Raw genomic sequence first — 21767 nt, 5'->3', positions numbered from 1 at the left:
AATCTGGATATTTGGTTTAAATTTTTTTCTGAATATTTCACATGGTTATAGCTATGCAACTTTGATTTTTTTAATTAACTAAAAGTAACAAAATGAGTAATTAAATATATAAATTTTATAATGCTTCTGGGTATATATTCTTTATATTGCTAGTTATTATACAGCCATCATCTTCTAAGTTAGGCTGTCTATATTTCAAGTTACTTTAAGGTTATGAATATCTCACTATAATTATCAATTTTAAAGCAGCCAATACCTATAAAACAAATAATTATAGCAGATTTGTAATTTTAAAAGAAAATTCCTTCCAAGATAAATGGTCTACAGTTGTCAGACATTATAAGTTTAAGAATTATCATCAATGGAGTTCATTTTTACCTACTGTTACATTTCAACATCACTATTAGCCCCTCACTATAATGAAACATTTATATAGCCAAATCCAAATTTGCAGCAAGTAGAATGTAACTGATAATAAGGAAGTTGCAGAACGCTAACATCTCTTCCAAATATCCTAGCATGAACTTACTGTTATTTTTTTCTACCCATTCTTTCCTTGTTTGGGATTACATACTGTATATTTGCCCCACATAAACATGTCTGTTCTTACTAAAGAAAAAACGTTTAAATTCCTGACCGTAGTGGCAGCGGGTGCTGCCTGAGATGGGAATGTTTATAAGCTTTATGATATTAACTGCAGCACTCAACCTCAGGTGGCATAAAGCATGCAAAAAAGAACTTTCTGTCAGTTTTATTATTTCTAAAAAGGTTCCCCTTGAAGCAGAAGAGTGACCTTGCTCTGCTGAGCTGACATATGCCACTGGATTAATGGTCGAGCTCTGCTGGAGGGAAGCTCACGGAAACATTACAACTCCAGAAGCTGGGCTGGCGGTGACCATTAATCAGGGGGACCAAAATCATGCATCAAACACACTCATTTAAAAGTAGTAAAAATGACTTAAAAAAACTTTTTGAGAATTAGCTTATTGTTTGTCATTACTTGTGTTCAAGGAGATCGCTGCATGACTAAAATATCCCTCAAGGAGACCTTTAGAAAGGTTATTATGTACCCAGAGGCCACATGAATGCAGAGGACATTTAAGACTAATGGAAGTGACTGAGTTTTTGTTCCAGAGAATTTGAGGGGAAAGTTTATTCAATGGATTCTGTTTTCCCAGCTTAATTTTCACTCATTTAAACATGATTTCAAAACAATGAATATTAGCTTCTTTGTGATAATTTTATTTTTTTAAACTGGAGTAACTGGGTTTAATGGTATAAATATTTGGCAGATATGTTAGGAAATTGTTCAGGAACCTAAAGTTTAGTCAACATTCAACTATTAAGTATGTTCAAAAGTATCTTAACAGATTAAAAAGTACATTCTTCCACCATGTGTCAGCTAATGAAGCATTTTCAAGACTTTTCCTCTCTCTGATTATTGAAAAGGAAAAAAAGCATAAGTCTAAATTCATTAAAAGGTAGAATACAGGGAGAGACATTGTTTAAGAAAACCAGAATTTTGATACTTAAGATTATGGTCAATATAGGAAGGCCTGTTACGTTTAGTACTTGAAAATTATTCTTCTCCAAGGCGCCAGGGTGGCTCCATAGGTTAAGCATCCAACTCTTGATCTCAGCTCAGGTCTTGATCTCAGGGTTGTGAGTTCAAGCCTCGGCGTGGAGCCTACTTAAAAAAACAAACAAAAAACAACAAAAACAACAAAAATTATTCCCCTGGGGCACCTGGCCGGCTCAGTCGGTGGAGCATGTGACTCTTGATCCTCAGGGTTGTGAGTTCAAGCCCCACGTTGGGCATGGAGCCTACTTTAAAAAAAAAAAAGTAAGAAAATTATTCTTCTCCTAAATAGCTGTTGCTTTCTTTTACCATCATATTCACTATTATCTTCTTCTGTTAGCCATACCCTACACAGGATTATTTATAGAGTTATTTATATATGTATTTATTTATATAAAGATTATTTATACAGTTTATTTGCAAGAGTGTTTTTGAAGTTTAGTTATAGGATGGAAATAGTTGATAATTATGTGTCAACAATTAAAATATTTAATACTTGGTTATAAGTAGAAAAAATCTAATATGCACACAATAGAAAGCCAGTTTCTAAATTTAAGGAAGGATAATGCATATTTTTATAACTGGAAATTTGAATTATCTATATTTGGTACCATCTTCTCTCTCTCAAGGTACTTAGAAAACAAAATTAGTAATGAGAAATTCGCTCAGGCAAGTTACTTAGAGTAGGGACGGTAAATACATCAAACATGTTACCTATATTCCTTATTCCTCTCCCCACCATCTTCCCTAAAACACACACTATCTTCTGTAACCGTTGTTGACACAGTTGATCATGATCTCTTTAAGCCTTCAAGTGGCTTCAGAACACTTCTCAATACAGCTCTTTATTGAGTTTTTAACAAACTATCTGCGCTGGTGCAAGAATTGAATACTTATTGCCAATTTTGGTTTTGAGAGATGGTTTGTCCAGATAATGGAAAAATCCTAGTGAAATATTCCTGTACTGAATACACAACACTTATAGTGACCAAAATTATTATGTTCACTAGAAACAAACTTTCTCTCCCTTGAAGAGTTCAGGAAATGATTATATTAGACGCATTTGTGTTATCCAGTGCTCCATTTAATATACAGTGTGTGGTCCATCACCTTTTTGTCATGTTGTCATCATTTTAACAATCACTATCTTTGGGTTTGGAGATTTTTAAAAAGTCCCTCAATTAACAATTATATAATCTCTTAAGATAAATAATTTTTGAGGCAAATTCAAACTGTGTTGCTTTCAGCTCATTTAAAAATCTCTCATCATTTTAATGCCCCTTTCTTTAGACTGACTATAAATAATAAAGGTAGAGACATACGTATACAAAATGCCTTTCATGTACTAAGTAGTCAGTGCAAATAAGTATTCATAAATGGATGAATATAAATTTCCAGGTTGACATCTATTATACATTATTAAGTTCATTTATTTTGTGAATAAATATAATCTGCTTTTAGGAACTGCTTCTATATTTGTATACCATTCATTTGAATATGGTTCTATTTAGCTCTTAGGGATTGAAGTTATTTGGTTGATGGCACCAACTGAGTGCAAATTCCTCCAGGATAGATTCTTGTCTTATTGTTAGAGACAGCCTGACCCCACGCATAAAGTTTAGCCAGAGAAGCCACTTAATATATTTATGTTGAATTGCATAATGCAATACCTTCTAGTCTTTAATTAGACATCAGCAAATTATCTTTCTTGGCTGTAACGTGATCGAGTTATAATTTGGTTTTGTGTTAACCATGAAATATATGGCTTTTGGACACTGAACTTGAAGCGAAACGTGAGATTTGCCATCTACTGTGGTTTTCCCAAGCCTCACAAGTATCGGATTTTTTTGCACAGGTGCTAGAGCACTTAAGAACAGGAGCAGTCGGTGTGTGCTAACGTAGGAAGGCACTGGCACGTGATCTCATAGGGAAGGTGGGACTGCATCCTACCCTTGAAGAATGGACTGGATCTAAGTAGGTGGGAAAAAAGAGGAAGGACTTTTCTTGGAAAACAAACAAAACAGAGACAAAAAAAACAGCATGAGCAACAGCTTAGAAGCATAAGTGAATGTGTCCATTCTGACCAGCAAGAACTGCAGGACGTTCCAAATTAGACTGACCACTGTTACCTGATACGACGGGGAATCATGAAAGTGCAGCAGGCTGAGTTTGAGCTTTCTTTTATTGACTAAGGAAGAGCTACTTAAACTCTCCGAGCCTCAGTTTTCCTCATCTGTACACTGGAGAAATCAATACCTAGCTCAGAGGGTGATTGTGTTTATTTAATGAGATAATTGCAGATCACCTTGCATGGAACAAATCCTCAATAACCATCATGACAATATGGAGCAAGCTTTACATGTTGAGAGGCATGAAATGATAAGAACTGGTATTTTTGGAAAATTAGTTCAGTGGTGTGATGTTAGACGACTGGAAAGGCAAGAGTTTAGGGACTAAGAAGCTAACACATTGGCTCGGGAATGAGGCTATAAGCACATATTTGACTAGCAGTAATGAAAACAAATGCCTACAACAACAGAGATTTCAAGAAAGAACTGAGCAGATGTGGAGGCTGAGAGAATGCATGTGCAGTAGCCTGCATTTTGCATTGTGTGTCCACATTCCCCAAAGTGAGCAAACACAGATTTCCAAGAGTGCAGGTGGCTGGCTCAGAAGGCAGAATCAAAGCAGATCCTCAGGGGCAACTGGATAGAAGCAGAGAGAGCCCCTGGTTGGCGCACCTGCCTTCCGGCGTGCAAGCAGGCAGAGGGGCCACTGGGGGCTGGCGCAGCTGTGCACATGGGTTCCCTGGAGAAATTCTTGACGATTTCAAGGAAGCAGTGGTATAATGACACAATTCCAGGAGGATCAAGAGGGACCATTTAGTAGTTAGAGAAAGAAAGAACAGACCATGAACTCTATCGATAAGTCTAGGAGTGAGCGAGCCAAGCAGAAGTTTCACAGTAGGACAGACAAGAAGCTGAGCAGTTCAGGGTAGCCTGATCGTGGTCACATTTTTAAAAGCTTTTCATCTCCTTTTTATTCTATAGGATTTTGTAGGAATCAGTGATATCAAGTGACTGAACTTTTGTCACATTAGGCCTTTTAACTGAAAACAAGATATTTAAGACGTATCAGTATTATTTATTTTAAAACCTCTTTTCAACTAAAATAGAATATCCTGATTTCTCTTCAGTTCTTAAAACTGCAGCCTGACTTACAGTCTGTGGAGGTAATGTAAATCATGCCGTGCGGTACTAAATCATGCAGAGGTGCGACTGAGAATTTTAAATATTCGAATTTTTTTACTCACAAAACTTGTTTTGTTACATTAAACAGGATGATATGAGTAACCACTCTTACAGGTTATGGATCATTTTGCATTACTTCTTTTTTTTTTTTTTTTTTTTTTTTAGACCTAGTTTCTTTTGAGGCAGTTTCAGTTCACAAAAAACCCACAAAACCCCACATCTAGTGGCACATCAACTTTGACACAACTTTCAAACACTAGAGGGGAGTCAGAATCAGCACTTCCTCTAGATATTCTGCGGGTGACAGAAAAGATACTGAACCAGAGAGATCAAGTGAACTAACTTCTGTCTAAGAGTCCAGATCCGCATTAACAACATCGAGAGCCCCGCTGTATGGTCGAGCATTGCGTGGCCTTGACTTGGGGTGAAAATGTTGCCGCTGAAGGTTATGTTTCACAACTCCAGGTGTCTTTTACTCTTCAACTCCCCGACACACAACCGTCCTCCACTGACACCACATGGTAGTGTCGTTATTTAACACTGAAGCAATCCTAACAGGTTATTTTAAGGGAGTTAAATTTGTTTCACACTCTTCAAAAGATCTCAGCCCCTGAGTGAGGTTAGAACAATTAAATCCTCGAATGCCTTTGGATAAAAGCTGACAAGCTTATTGATGTTTAGCACACTGTTATTACAGAATATTCATACAAGCACATGCTGAAACGATTCTGATCTTCAAGAGCGTATTACTAACCATCGCTCTATGTGCAATATTTAGAAGATGGGAGAACTCACTGGCAGAGAGTGTGTAATCTTTAATTTGCCAGTGTATTTCAAAATACTGCGGATGTCTGACTCAGATATGTAAATTTTTTCTTTGAAGTAGACTGTGAAACTTTTCCACCAGTGCCTTGCCAGTCATGCTGGAGATGAGATTTTACTTGAAGACCCCAAAAGTGGATGGCTGGTTCAGAAATGAAAATAAGGGTCAAGTTGTCTTGGTTTTGGTCAAAAGGTGGATTCACATTTCCAAAAAGAGACCCCCAGCTGTCCTTCATGTTGATAAATTTAGGCTGGCCTTTGTTCTGAGAATCCGATTCAGTTCCGTTCATTCGATCAAGATAACTTTCCAAATTTCCATCCTGCTCAGATAGTGAGTTTCTTTGAAAATAGAAGACAAGATCGAAACTTTGGAATGGGATGGCATAGTTGAGAGTACATCAGGTTGGAAAATTGAAAAAAAAGAATTTATTTTTGCAAGTTCTGGTTCCTGTAAATTTCCTCACTGAGAAGGACTAGATCATTTCTAAGAACACTGTCAGCTTTAATGACTTGACATTTGGTAATAATTAGAATTATCATACAAAACTAGAGGGAAAAAATGCAACTAACAAAAAAAAAGGAATCCTCTTAAGTTCTTTTATATTATTCATTGCATTGTGTAGGGACACACACAGATGTGTTCAAACACCCCTATTTGGCCCTTTTTTTGTGGAAGCCAAGTAGACTAAGTGGAAGAAAGTCATCTGTACCGTGTAATTGCAGAGTCTTCAAAAGGCAATCTAATAACATGCATCTAATCTCAGAAAGTTGGTTGTCCTAAAATAAACTTGGAAAGCAGAACTCTATTTTCTCCTTAAATATGTCTGTACTTCCAAACTATGATGTAAGCAATATTACTGATATTTTTACAAATTGGTTCCTTAGAAAGCTGTGTAACCATTAACTTTTTTTAAAGATTATCTTTTAGACAGTTTTGGGTTCACAGCAAAATTAAGAGGAAAGTAGTTTTCCCATGTACCTCCCAGCCCCTGCACATGATTAACTCTTATTTTTTAGCTATCATATAGGCACGTTTCTCTTTTTTTTTTCTTTTAGTCCAACATTTTATTAGGGGAAACTTCAAGCATATTCAAAACCAGAGTAGCACAATCCACCTCATATATCCATCACCCCGTTAACCATTAAATGGCCAGTCATGTTTCTTCTTATGCCTACACAATTGCTGCCCCTCACTAGGTTATCTTGAATTACAAGTAAAAAATAACAGTACTTCTTCAGTATCGTCGAATAGCTGGTTGTTTAAAAAATTTCCTCAGTTGTGTCCTGGCTACTTTTGTTACAGTGGTTTCTTTGATCTCTATCTAAACAAGATCCATGGGTTGTATTTGGTTAGACAACTCTTAGAGGTTATTAATCTATACTTTCCCTCTTTCTATTGATTCGTTGAAGAAACCAGGTTATTTTGCCCATAGATTTTCTCACTGTCTAGATTTTTCTGATTGCCTGCCTCCTTTTGGTGTCACTTAAAATGTTCCTTTGTCCCTGTATTTCCTATAATCTGGTAGTTAGATACAAAGTCTGGTGTGATTGCCTTATTTATTTATTTATTTTTCTAAGAATACTTCACTGGTGGTATTAGGTGCTACTATTCTGAAGCACATATTCTTGTTGTCTCTTTTTGTAATTGTAGTAGCCATCAAGGATCATCGCTGAGATCTTTTATTGCCATCAGGGGTTTATGAAACAGTCACTTTGTCATTTCATCATTCCTAATTGATTAGCTTGAATATACACACATAAAGATAAATTTTTCCTCATTAACTATTTACTCTGAAATACATTTCATAAAAGAAGAGTACATTAAATGCTGAAATCTTTTATTTACCAGTTTTCATAATATAATTGTAATGTTTAGGCGATCACTGATTGTTCTTTTCCTTTTGGTATCATTATGAACTCACGAACTTTGATATATTAGGTGTTTTTCAATATTCACTTATTATTTTTATTGATATAAAAATTATCCCATCTTTGGATATAATCTACCCCAGTGAGAATAGTTTCAATATGGCCCCTGTGTTGCTTTGACATGGGCCCTAGAAGTCTTTGAAAAACTACTTGCTTTATGCCATGACCAATATGAGAATTTTGGCTGAGAACCTTAACTCCAAAGTCATTAACATCATTACGTATTTTCATTGTCCCTCAACATATGTACTTATATATGCCAATATTATTAATAACAATATGGTTACTGAAGACAGGTTAAAATTTAATTTGTCATCGTTTTTTATTCTTTGGACAGATTATTGTTTTTTTTTATTGTTCTTAAAAATCACTTAAAGTAATTCCTCTCTCTAAACCACCAATTCAATATAGAATTAGGTTCATTTGTTTTATTTTTATTTAGAATTTTTAGGGATTGCTTTTATTTTTATTGAATTCTGTTAAAAATAAGTAAAAGTTACATGGTTTTAAAGTCAAATCTACAAAACGAGGTACGTTGAAAGAAGTCTGTTTCCTCTACTTTTTCACTTTTCATTTGCCCCATTTTCTAAGAAAGAAAATATGTTTTCACCTGTATTAAAACACAAACATCTATTTCCACCCTTAGATAAATGGCATCCTGCTATGTACATTTTGCTCTACGTACATTTGGCTTTTTTCACTTATACTATATCCTGGAGATCATTCCATAAAAGCATAAAGAGATACATTTCAGGTTTTTACAGTTAAACACAGTTTAATTGTTTGGATTTACCACACATTATTCAATCAGTCCCCTCTCGATGAACATTAGGCTTTATAGCTTTGTTATAATATGGAAGTTTTATAATGAATGTGGATGTGTAAGTCGGTTTACAGCCAAGTGTGTGTCTCTGGTATAGATGTATAGGAATGGAATTGCTGGGTCAAAGGGCAAATACATACATAATTTTGCTAGTTTTGCCAAATTACCCTCCACAAATATTGTGTCATTTTACAAATGCATATCTAATTGCACAAGGAAAGACTGTATAAATATAGAGAGCGGAATTAAAGACTAAATATGATCTAATGTCAACAGATACAAAGAATTATCTAAAATACTAATTGCATTTTTATTTAAGTTACTCTTCCCATTGACAGCTATTCATTTATATAAGAGCTCTGTCTTGATGGGAGCTTCTGTCACAAGATAATATTTGCTAAATCTAATCCATTATGATTATACAATGCAAAATTATTGATATTCAAACATATTCTTATTTATAAAGGACTATTATCTAGGAAGCCAGCTTGCTTCCACATGATTCACCTTTTCATTGGAAACTTAATGGGAGTAGAAATTATAAATGTGTTCGTTGCGCATACCTCATAGTAGACATTAGCCCTTTTCATCATAAGCCATAACCTATACATTATGAAACCATCTCAGAAAGTCACTAACTTTTTGACTAGAGATTAATGAAATTTTAAAAACATCATTTTAAATACTTAGATTTGCTTCTTAACCGTGTGTTATCATGGATTGGTATTATACTCCTTTGGTTTAAAGCTGTTGAGTGATTTGCAATGAGATGACTGACAAAACCCAAAGTAATAGTCTAAAGACTTCTTAAACCACTACTTCTAAATCTGCTTCTCTTTATTGATATAATGAGCGGAGAATTAATTTTAAAAGGTGGTGACTATTGATTACTTAATGGCAGAAGATAGTGTTGAGAAATGCTGAAGTGAGACTATTCTGTGCCCTCCTGGGCAACAGGACCCATTATCCAGTGGTGGAAATCATGCTGTAACCCTCATTAATATTTAATAGGCAGGACGCAGGCTGGATGCAGGCTGCGAAATTGCCCTAGGCATAGGCTCCAATAGGCCATCAGAATGTCTCAAGTATATAAAAGAGTAACAGATTTCCCTGTGTTCAGATTGTTTATAAGCAGGACAACAATATACTCAATTCCCTTTTGTGATCTCTGAGCAGTGATAGCCTCATGGAAATGCCTACTAGGCAAGTTGAAGTGATTAATGCTCTGGGAAGTCATTCTAGGTTAGTAAGCCCTGCATGAGAAGACTTTGTATTTTCCAGCGTGGTTCTCAGTTTCAGCCCTTCTCTTTCTGTCTTCTTGCCACAAGCTGAAGGGCTTGTTCAGCAGGGGTGGCGAGTCAGCAAAAGGCGTTAATTGTGTCTAACACAGCCATCATCCTTGGGGCGATATTACGTATCACACTGTCTATCAAGCTAACCCCTTGTCACACGTCAGGATCTTTTTATTTCAGCTTATTTAAAAGGGAAACAAGGAGTTTTAAAGATAGCTGGTGGGGAAACATGACTGTAAGAGTGCTTGTAGGAACAAAGAGCCTTCCAAGCTGACTTGCACTAAACTGGGCTGTGACTTCTGAAAGGACAATACATGGTTTTATAAATTACTGGCTCCTGGTAATTTTCAAATTACCAGGTTATTTTTCAGTATCACCAGCTTATTCTGAATATATTAGAAACCTGGAATGAAATTAAATTCTTGAGATAGAACATATTCTTAGGATTTATTGGTATATAAAGGACATAACATCAGATATCCACCATTCCAAACAATGTATAAAATTAAATAGATAGCGACGAAATATCCATTTTTTGACTCAATGACTCTAAAGACTGTTGAATATGTATTTAGGAGAATCATTTACTTTGGAACATATCAGGAATTATTTATAATTACCTGCCTAGAATGAGTTACATAAGAATAAAAATTTAGCTTTGTAGGCAAAAAGTATCCAAGGGAACAAGTCTTCTATTAATATATTGAGCTTTTTCTCAAAACCAGTGAATGAAATTGACCCAGAGGTCTCATTGTAATTCCATGCTAAATGTGGACAAATTCAGTTTTACTTCCAACCTTAGACTGAGCATGCCTAAATGCTCCTTTTGATTTATTAATTTCTCTATGCGTATGCCTTCTTTTTCTGACACCAAGTAGAGCGTCTCAAATTAGATAAATGCATTTGTATTCGTTTTTGGTTTTTTGACCAATATGATCTTTATGACACATACCGGTGGATCTACTCAGATGTTTCTGTTTGTTTTGTTGTTGTTAGTTGTTTATTAGTTGGTTGGTTAGTAATCCATGTCATTCCATCATGGAAATTAGTTTGTGGCTAGCTCACTTCCAGAAGGCTTAGCTTAGAATTCATAGATCTTTCAGCTGCCATCCCCAAGAGCAGAAGTAACACTATAAATTGAAAATAATTTAATAGATTTTCTTCAGGGTTCTTAACACTATAACATAAAACTTATGAAGGCATTTTGTCAACTGTAAATATTATAATGTTAATAATAGTTATACCTTCAGTGCCGTTAGATATTCCAGAGAGAAGAGCTTTTTTAATCCTGTATTTGCAATATACTGATGCTTATTGAACCATAATCTAATATATTTAGCAATTTTATCAGTGAAAGTCACAAATCCTAAGTGTCCTTTCCTTTCTCTTTCCTATTTTATAGCGCAGCAGCAGTTTTGGGAATTTTGATCGTTTTCGGAATAATTCCATTTCAAAGCCAGATGATTCAACGGAGGTTAGTATTTTATTACAATTTTATGAATGTTATGCAAACACGTTAGGAAAAATTATGAAGCCAATATTACTTTTGCAAAGCACAGTAAGAAAAATAAGTATATTTAAAAATCACAGTCTTGCCTATATTTTTGTAATAAACGAGCAAAGAACTACTTAGTACCTAATTATCATGCTGGGTATTTATAGTCAAAAGTTCTGTAAGGGGGCGCCTGGGTGGCACAGCGGTTAAGTGTCTGCCTTTGGCTCAGGGCGTGATCCTGGCGTTATGGGATCGAGCCCCACATCAGGCTCCTCTGCTGTGAGCCTGCTTCTTCCTCTCCCACTCCCCCTGTTTGTGTTCCCTCTCTCGCTGGCTGTCTCTATCTCTGTCGAATAAATAAATAAAATTAAAAAAAAAAAAAAGTTCTGTAAGAAGCCTAACATCAGGAAAAGCAGAACATGAACTTAAGAAAAGAGTGACAATTTAAAGTAACACAAATAAGCCCAAATTTCTGAGCATTTCCACCATAAAACAATATATGTTAAATTTTATGTAAATGGTAATTTCTTTAATTTAATTTAATGATTAAATGGCTTAGTTGTAAATTTGTCAAGGAGAACATATGGTTGCTCAATTGCACTCACACTTCTACCATATGCATTGAAATGTCTCATAGGTGACTATTACATTCACATTTGCCAACCATGAACACTTTAAATGTAGCTTAAGGAAAGCTTCCCATAAAATTAAGTCTATATAAAAATAATGGTAATAATAATACCTACATTTAATTGAACATTTATCGTGATACAAGCACGACACTAAACACTTTACCTACCTATAATCTAGGAGCTATTAGTATTATTATGTTACCAATGAAAAATATATTTTGTTGAGTAAAATTAGTTCTAAAGTAGGGTTAATAAATGACAAAGGCAGAACTCAACATCTTGTCTGACTTCAAGTTTGCATTTCTGTTACATTGTCTCACAAATCATAGACCAACTGTGATGTGATTAATGCAAGGTTTAACAACTGATCAAATAGTAGAGGTGGGATATATATTGAGAAAACTAAAAACATATTATCACTGAACCTGATTAAGGAACTCCACATGTGATACATTTTAGATCAATAGGTTTTGGATCTAATGTATTTCTTAATTATTCATTCTCATTATTGTATGTTTATTTTTTTGTTTTTTTATAAAGAATTTTTCCTGTTACATTTAATTTCTCAACATACTTTTCAGATTCCTATGTGTATATGTCTATAATATTTTTAAATATTGGTATTTCAGTAATGGATATTCTAAACAAAAGAAATGAAATTAGAATGACATTTAGTATTACTTTATAAACATATCCATTAGTACACATATATGCGTGTGTGTATAATATATCCCCTTTTATACGTACGTATATTATTTATATCCCCTTTTATCTATTATATACACATGCATATGGATAAACCTGTAAATAGCTGTATAGTCTATCCACATTTATTTAGTTTTAAATAAGACAATATTTGTATATAAATAGTGAGAAACCCTATATAATTTCATTTCCAATTAACATCTTATATAAACCCTTAACTTTCCTTAATCACACATAGATTGTAGGTTCTACACAGTAGAATCTGTGATTTAGTGTATAATTCTAGGGCTAACCTGTGACAGTAACTCAGGCTCATTCAGGTTCATTGATTAGTAATTATGGCTTAGTCATTTGTGAAAGAATTTAGTGAACCTGAAAAAGTAGTTCGCACGTTTTTCAGCAATGCAGCATTCAGTCATTCAAAAAGTATTTCTTGAGCACTTACTTTGTGACAAGGTTTCCATTAGGCACTCAGAAATTACTGTTGCAATAATTGATGAAACTCCCTATTTCATGAAGCCTAAAGTATAGAGGGAGAGACAGATCTTAGAAAAGCAATAACAACTGTAAATAAATATCTAATAAAGTGATTTAGGCTCTGAAAGAGAACAGCATAGAAAAATGTGAAAGTTTAAAATATGCTGAGGTAGTTTCTTTGAAAAAATGATAGAAAAACCTCAAGTGTAAAATATTTGTGATGCTGGGGCACCTGGGTGGCTCAGTCGGTTAAGGGTCTGCCTTCAGCTCAGGTTGTGATCCCAGGGTCCTGGGATCCAGCGCCACATCTGGCTCCTTGCTCAGCGGGGAGCTTGCTTCTACCTCTCCCTCTGCCTGCCCCTCCCTCTGCCTGCCCCTCCCTCTGCCTGCCCCTCCCTCTGCTTGTGCGCTCACACGCGTGCGCTCACACGCGTGCGCGCGCACGCACGCTCTCCCTCTGTCAAATAAATAAAAATCTTAAAAAATATATTTGTGATACTTTTTTGAAGCTTAGGCAATGGTAATTTAACACAGTAATAAAATAATATACTTTCTTGGTTTTGTTTTTGTTTTTTTCGTTTGTAATTTTACAGTGAATATAGAGCTTAAGTAGAAAGAAGAAAAAGGCTAACTTTAAAAATTTAAAGGGTTTCCAAGTTATATTTTATTTAGGGCTTTTGAATTAAGCAAAGAATCTTTGCCTTTTATAAAGATGTAGAATGTAGAAATGAATAAAATTCAATGAGGACTTAAATAGGCTGTCCATTCATGTTTATCATAGGCAATTTGGGGTAAAATATGAAGCAAAACATAGTATTGATTAATAATTTTGTTAACCATGTGGTTAAACCTTCATATTAAAATATTCAAGGAGAGCCTGGGTGGCTTAGTCAGTTAAGCATCTCACTCTTGACTTCAGCTCAGGTGGTGATCTTAGGATTGTGAGACTGAGCCCAGTGCTGGGCCTGTGGGGAGTCTGCTTGACACTCTCTCTCTCCCTTTTCCTCCGCCGCGCCCCCCCCCCCGCACATGCTGTCTCTAAAATAAATAATAAATCTTAAATTTAACAAAAATAAAAATAAAATATTCAAGTTCACTAAAGAGACGTTTCCCCTGATTTTTTTTTTTTTATATTCAGGAAGTATCTGTCTGCCCACCCATCAAGAATGGTGGTCAATGCTAGACTAGAGGACCTTTAAGGGTCCTTTCTTGAAATCTAAGATATTAAGGATATATAACCCAAGTAGGTCCTTCAAGAAAAAAAAAAATCACCCCAAAGTTCTACATGAGAAGTTTTGCTTATTCAAAAAATATCAAGTGTTAGTTATGTTCCTGGAAGTGTTCCAGACATCCAGAATAAATAAACAATATAAAATCTTTACTCTCATGGAGCATACCTCATAGTGGGAGATGCAGGTAATAATCAATCAAAAAATGTAGTATCAGGTAATGTTAAATACTTACAAGAATATATTCTATGTGAATTACACAAAGATTTCCATACTAATGGCTTGATCAAGTTCACATCTACTATTGCTTGAGAATGTGGGAAATCTGCATGGGATACTCACCAGCAAGAAGAAAAAATTGCACTTTCTCAGTGGATTTACTTAACTCCAAAACTTTTTTTTAAATGACCATTTCAATTTCTATAAGAATCCAGAGGATATTTTAATGCCTGTCCAGCATGAATACATGCTATAGCCTTTCTAAAGCCCCCAATAAAATAACTCCCATCTATGTAGACTTAATCACTCATTATGCCTGTCATTTAATTCTATTTTGCCCATCTCAAAAATGGGAAAAACTGGGGCGCCTGGGTGGCTTAGATAAAGCATCTGTCTTTGGCTCAGGTCGTGATCTCCAAGTCCTGGGATTGAGCCCCATGTCGGGCTCCTGCCTCAGCTGGGAGTTGGCTTCTCCCTTTGCCTCTCCCCCCTGCTCATGCTCTCTCTCTCTCTCTCCCTCTGTCTCTCTCTCTCTCTAATTAATAAATAAAATCTTTTTTAAAAATGGGAAAAACTAAAGCAGCTCTACTGTACAGCTATTTAAAGAATAAACTAAAATTCTCTTTAAAAATTTTAGATGTGAAGCTCAGGCCCTTTGACATCACAAGTTTTATTTTCTGAGTTTGTAACACATGTAACCAGCCTTGGGCAACTTTAAAAATATGTATTATACCCAGATTGAAGTTTTGGAGGCTGCTGTACACAATATATAGAAAGCCTACAAATTTGGAATCTTCTCTTTAATAATGTTTTCAGATCAATGATTTTTATTGCTTGATTATTCTGTCTTTTGTAAACAATTGTAACTAGGTGTATGAAGGGGAACCCATAAATGAAACTGGAGAACAAAATAAAACAAGTAATGGAGGAGGTTTAGGGAAAAAAATGAGAGCTATTTCGTGGACGATGAAGAAAAAAGTGGGTAAAAAGTACATCAAAGCCCTTTCTGAGGAAAAGGTAAGTGTACTCTGCTAATCATTTGTATTTTTCTATTAATTTTTTTCTTAAAATAGTCAACAGATTCTTCTTCTAGAGATAGAATTACTTGGTCCTTTAGGGAGGATTTCAGCATTTATTTTCTCTCTCAATAATTGTGCTCAGAAGTTAGATGGAAAAAAAATGTTATGACTCCTATGTTAATAGAGGAAAGGGAGGCTCAGAAAGGTCACCCGTAGTGTATGGAGAACGGTATGTCATACGTTGTAACAAGCATCAGCACTCATTTCTTTTTAATGCCAAATAATATTCCATTTTATACATAAACTACATTTTATTTTTCCTTTCATCAGTTAATAGAATTTGAGTTGTTTTCACTTTCTGGCTATTGTAAATAATGCTGCTATAAATATCTATGAGTTTTGGTGTGGAAATATTCTTTTGTTTCTCTTGGGTATATGGTAACTATCTGATATTTTGAGAAATTGGCTACCTGCTTCCCAAAGCAGTTGCATCATTTTACATTCCCACTAGCAACGTGTGAGGGTTCCAATTTCTCCACTTGCTCGCCAACACTTGTTACTGTCTTTTCGATGCTAGCCTTCCTAGTGGGTGTGAAGTGGAATTTCACTGTGGCTTTGATTTGCACTTCCCTGATGACTAATGATGTTGAGAATTTTGTCCTGTTCTTATGAGCCATTTGTGTATCTTCTTTAAAGAAACTCATGGGGCGCCTGGGTGGCTCAGTTGGGTAAGTGTCTGCCCGTATCTCAGGGTCCTGGGATGGAGCCTGCATTGGGCTCCCTGCTCAGCAGAGAGTCTGCTTCTCCCTCTCCCTCTGCCTGCTGCTCCCCCTGCTTGTGCACACACACACACACACACACACACACTCTCTGTCAAATAAATAAATAAAATCTCGAAAAAAATTTAAAAGATGTCTACTCAAATCTTTTGCCTACTTTTTAATTGGGTTATTTGAGGTTTTTTTATTGTTGACTTTTAAGCTTTTAAAAAATATATCTTGGATGCAAGTACCTTATCGGATATATGATTTGAAATATATATTTTTCCCATTCTGTGGATTGTATTTTCACTTTTTTGATCGTATCATTTGCAGCACAGATGTTTATAATTTGATGAGCCCCATTTATCTTTTTATTTTTTTTTGTCATTTGAACTTTTAATATTGCAACTAAAAAACTATTGTTTAACCTAAGGTCACAAAGATTTACTCCTGTGTTTTCTTCAAGAGTTTACAGTTGTAGCTCTTAAATTTTGGTGTGTGATCTAATTTTTCTATGGAGTGTAGTAGGAGTCCATCTTCAGTCTTTTGAATGTGGGTATCAAGCTGTCATAACACTAATTTGTTAAAAGGACAATTATTTTACTATTGTCTTTTCTTGGCACCCTTGTTGAAAATCAATTGATAATAAATACATGGTCATAATTATATGGATCATAAATACATGGGTTTATTTCAGACTCTCAATTCTGTTACATTGATCTGTAAGTCTAGTCCATTCTCTTTTTAACCCACTTCAATAGGACTTCTATCCCCAGTAATTCATTAAAATAGTAGTTGTAATCGGTATTAACCTCTGTGTTGCTGAATTTACTGGTCACTTTTCTTACTTCTTACGTTACTTTTTTACGTATTTGACACAAGCGATGATTTCAATACATTTGAAACATTCTCTTTTCTTGGTTTCTTTAACTGAGCATTCTTCTGGCTTTCTCAGAGTTTCCTTTCTTGGCTTTGCTTTCTTTCCTGTCTCTAAATATTGAGTCCTTCCAAGGCTCATTCCTAGATGCTCTCCTCAGTCTACTCTCCCCCTCAGTGATCTCATCTACTCTCATCACTTTGTTTTTCACAATTAATCTCTAGCTATGACATCTTATCTGTTGTACTTAAACAACCAATTGTGTATTCAGTATCATCACGTATATGAATCTGTACATATATCTACACCCAATATCTATCTGGAACCCAATATATCCAAAACTGAGTTATTAATTCTCTATGCTCTACCAAAAAACACGTTTCTTGTCCAGTCTTACAGTAGTAATAGACAACATTGCCGTAACTCTAGATGCAAGGAAGGAAAGAAGAGAAGAGAAAAGAAAAGAATGGAACAGAGAAGAAAAGGAAAGAAAAGAAGGAAAGTAGGAAGGAAGGAAGAAGGAAGAAAGCCTAAGAACCATTCGAAATTCCTTTTTTCTCTCACTTTTCACGCCAGTTCATCAGCATATCCTCTTGGCTCAAACTCCAAAATCTTATCTAAAATCCATAATTTCTCTATGTAAACTATTCCTGCTTTAGACCAATCAACCAACCAACCAAGAACAACTTCTTTTGCCTAGACTGCCACAATAACTACCTAATTGGTCGTCTTTCTTCCACTCTTTCCTCCATAAAAGCCATTCTCCGCACAGAAGCCAGAAAGATCTAAAGTGGAATTTAGAACGCATCACGCCCCTTGGTTAAAATTTTACATGCCTTCACAGTGCATTCCCTTACTGTAGTATGTTCATTCCAGTCCTCTGAGAAGCAGGTCCTAGGAGAGCAATGGACACACCAAAGATTATTGGAGAAAATGAATATGAAGGAGTGAGAAAGAAGAACTGGATAGGGGAAGTCTTCAGACAACAGTGCAAGTTTGACACCTGTGAAAGGACAGGAAGAAGGCTTTAGCCAGATTGGAAGATAATTCTTGAAAACTAATGAAAGTTTTCCATTAGAGGAGCCCTATATCCCACCAGAATGTACTCAAATGGTACACCCACTGTTTCAGTCATTGGCAGAGAACATGGCTTCCATGCAGACACAGTGGTGGATTCAGGCAGCTGGGGCTGTCAGTAAAGAAGGGTCTCGAAGCAAAAGATCTGAGTGACACATTTCCATGACCACCACACATGGTCTATAAAGCTCTTCCTGATCTGTCTACAGTCCACTTCTCTGAGCTCATTTCCTAACACTCTCCTTGTTTTTACTCAGTTCCAGCTACACTGGCCTGGTCTTCCCGCTTGTGACCCAAGCTAATTCTGAGTTTAGTTATTTTGTTCTTGCTGTTCCTTTTGCTTAGAAAACTGCTTCCAATTCTTCATGTAAGTTAAATCTTAACATTCGGGTCAAGAATTCAGAGCACATATTACCCTATAGAGGTTTTTGGAGGCTACTCTATCTAAATCAGCCAACCTTCCCCTAATCCTAATCCTAGTAGTTAATCCTTTCACATCACTTAGTTTTATTTCCTTCATAGCACTTATTCTCTGAAATTTTCTTTTCCATTTTGTTTACACACACCTCCCCAAACACTAAACACACACACACACACACACACACACACACACCCTAACACACTAAAATGTATCTTATTAGAGCAGGGACCCTGTTATCTTGTTTGCTATGGTATCCCTAGTTCCCAAAACAGTGCCAGGTACTTACAAGGTGTTCTCTAAACTTGTGTTGAATGACTGAGCAAATGAATAAAGGAATGGATAAAAGTAGAGAATCAAACTGAGTATATATCATATATGTATTCTGAAGTTTTATCGATGTTCAGAAATGCTCATAAATGAGGAATATTGAATTACATTTTGATGAATATTAAGAAATTTATAGGTTTTGTTCAATCTAAATATGGAAGACATTTGGGATGTTTTCAAGCAGATGTAATTTGTTTTGAAATTGTCTGTCTTTCCTAATTTTATGCAGGATTTGCTTTTCACTTGACTAGGTGTGCAAGCTCGGTATGAGATTTGTAAAGCTTCTTAGATAAGCTTTGCTTTAGAATTGCAAAATGTGCATGTTTTATTCATATCTAGTGATCTGGTAGGGTGCAAATAACTGACATGAAACAACTATGCAGAATTTAAACTTGTAATATCTGATCTCCAAGGATTAGTAATGGCGTTAAATAGATGATAAGGAGAACATGAAGGAATAAAAGTGCTTTAACAGAAGATAAAGCATAGATGTTAATAAATCTAACATTTCTGGTTAAGTAGTCTCAATATGATATTCATCCTAATTTACAAAATGAACTATTATAATTTCATTTGAATTCCATAATGTGGCATGTTTCATCTAAAGAATTTTTCCAAGTATAACGTGTTTTGCTAGAAATTGAACTAAAGATTAATGACTCTTATATTTTATGCTGATGTATTCCTAAGTATTTTATTGCTAAAATATGTCTTGTTTGTTAAATCAGTGCACACAGTGAACATCTCCATGAAAATCAGTTCTCTGCACTTAACCTCTGATATGTTTTTCTGAAGGATGAGGAAGATGGAGAGAATGCCCTCCCATATCGGAACAGTGACCCAATGATTGGATCTCACACAGAGAAGGTCTCCCTCAAAGCCAGTGACTCCATGGATAGTCTCTACAGTGGGCGGAGTTCATCAAGTAAGCCTACGGAATAAGGGACAAGATCCTAATTGGGAGGGCTGAGTTAATTAAAAACAGGAGATTTTAACTATACAGAACAAACTGATGGTTACCAGAGGGGAGGTGGGGGGGATGGGTGACACAGGTGATGGGGATTAGAGAGTACACTTATCATGATAAACACTGTGTAATGGGGGGAAGTGTGGAGTCACTACACTGTACACCTGAAACTGATATAACACTGTATGTTAATAATACTGGAATTAAAATTTTAAAAAACAATAAAAAAAAAAAAAGAAACACATTCAAATGAAAACCAGCAACAACAGATTTGATTCTCTAGGGCTTATCAAATTAGCAAAAGTTTCCAGCTACCTGATAAGAGGAAATAGTGAAAATGTAGGATTGCTGAATCGGTAGAGTTGCTGTTGTTTAAAATGATACACAATATATTCGAGAGAATTATGTATTATTTTGAAACTTTTAACACTGTAGTTGGCAGGGCTCTTAGGGATATGCCTCAAAATGATCATGCTGGGTGACTAAGTCTGCATCCCTAAAATAAAAATGTTTGCTTAGGAGAACTAGCATGATCTTGAGTCAAAATTTTTTAAATGACTTGACATATTCAGATAAATGATATCCTGTTCTCTGTCTCTTCTTCCCTCCTTCCCTTTCTTCATCCTTTCCTTTTTTCTTTATTCCTCCTTTTTTTTCCTCCATTCTTCCTTCCTTCTTCTCTTCTTCCTTCCTTCTTCCCTCCCCCCTTTCCTTCCTTTCTTTCTTCTCTTTTTTCCCTATCCTGTCCTCTCTCACTTTTTTCCTTCCTTCCTGTTCCTTTTTGCCTGAAGTTCTCTGAAAAGAGCAGGACATAGGCATCAATTCTGACATTTACTTTTTAGGTGTCCATCCAGCATTATTGAATAAAGAATGAAATACTATATAAGTATTAAATAGAAAGAATATCACCAATTGGGTGACAGAAAGGAAGCAGTCTGTGTTCAACAAGGATTTTCTAAAATCATTGTTTCTAAGAAGGAAGTCAGGTTTCAGTCACATTTCCTGCTACAATGTTTGGATGAAACTACTGGTACTGCAGGGTACCTTTTACCTTTTATGTGTACACCGTTATACACCCCTCTGATCTTTTCAGGGTTTTAAATGTTTTCTTTTTTTGCAAGGTTTGTTTTCCATTTCCTTTCTAATCAACTGCTTCTGTTATCTGAAGATAGATCACAAAGACCAGATGTTTCAGATATCCCGAATTTTATTCCTATTTTTCCTATTGGCTGAAGAAGAGTTATTGGGGGGGGGGGGCGACTAATGTAGAAACATTTGAAGGATATATTTTTGCATGTGTGAAATTCAGATTTCATTAGTATTCACTTCTGCTGGAAGTTTTAAAATTCTAAATTGTAATGCTAAATGTGGGTAGAATTTCACTAACTGGAATGCACCATAAAAAGCCAGGGCCAGGGGTAGCCATAGAAGGGAAGGTGTAAGGAGATGGTAGCCCACTCAGCTGTTGTCATATGCAACTTAATTTCTGTGATTAAATGCAATTCGCCCTTTCTTACACTGGTACATATTCAATATGGAACATCTCTAAGGTTCTTTACCTTATTTCTGTAATCATTTGAATAAACAGTAGAGAAACCAGGGCTGTTTCGTCATTGAACAGAGCACTGAAAGGCCACACTGAAGGAGAAAGTGAGAGTAGTGGAGAGTGGTGAGAGTGGTGGAGAAACTGAGAGTTAACTTCCATTGGGAGCCATTCTTGTCCCCATCTTGCAGACAACAAAAATGGAATCTCTTTCTTTTTTCCCCTTGAGGTTCAAACTCAGAAAGGAAAAGGACCAGAGAACAAGGATTTGAAGCAATTTAAAAGGCCCAATTTAGAAAGTTTAGAACCACTTGGGAGTACA

At 35.6% G+C, this 21767-nt stretch overlaps 1 protein-coding gene and 1 long non-coding RNA gene across 3 annotated transcripts in view; one reads left to right on the top strand and one right to left on the bottom strand.

Annotated features, from left to right (window-relative positions):
- The window catches only part of SAMSN1 (SAM domain, SH3 domain and nuclear localization signals 1), a 130387-nt gene that overhangs the window by 90385 nt on the left and 18235 nt on the right, over positions 1–21767 (top strand). For both annotated transcript variants that reach the window (XM_057306598.1, XM_057306597.1), the window contains 3 exons: positions 11099–11170; positions 15324–15470; positions 19731–19860. In XM_057306598.1, the coding sequence (XP_057162581.1) occupies positions 11099–11170; positions 15324–15470; positions 19731–19860 (349 nt within the window). The remainder of the gene's footprint in view (positions 1–11098; positions 11171–15323; positions 15471–19730; positions 19861–21767) is intronic.
- LOC113246039 (uncharacterized) overlaps positions 995–21767 on the bottom strand; it is a 144887-nt gene continuing 124114 nt past the window's right edge. Inside the window, exons 5-6 of the long non-coding RNA XR_006408501.3 lie at positions 12974–13048; positions 995–1690 (exon numbers count right to left, since the gene is read on the bottom strand). This is a non-coding gene — a long non-coding RNA (uncharacterized LOC113246039). The remainder of the gene's footprint in view (positions 1691–12973; positions 13049–21767) is intronic.

The sequence above is a fragment of the Ursus arctos genome, unplaced genomic scaffold (genome assembly GCF_023065955.2).
Source record: "Ursus arctos isolate Adak ecotype North America unplaced genomic scaffold, UrsArc2.0 scaffold_4, whole genome shotgun sequence".
Classification (NCBI taxonomy): Eukaryota; Metazoa; Chordata; class Mammalia; order Carnivora; family Ursidae; genus Ursus; species Ursus arctos.
The sequence above is the reverse complement of the archived record's forward strand: the minus strand, read 5'-3'. Positions and strand labels throughout refer to the sequence as shown.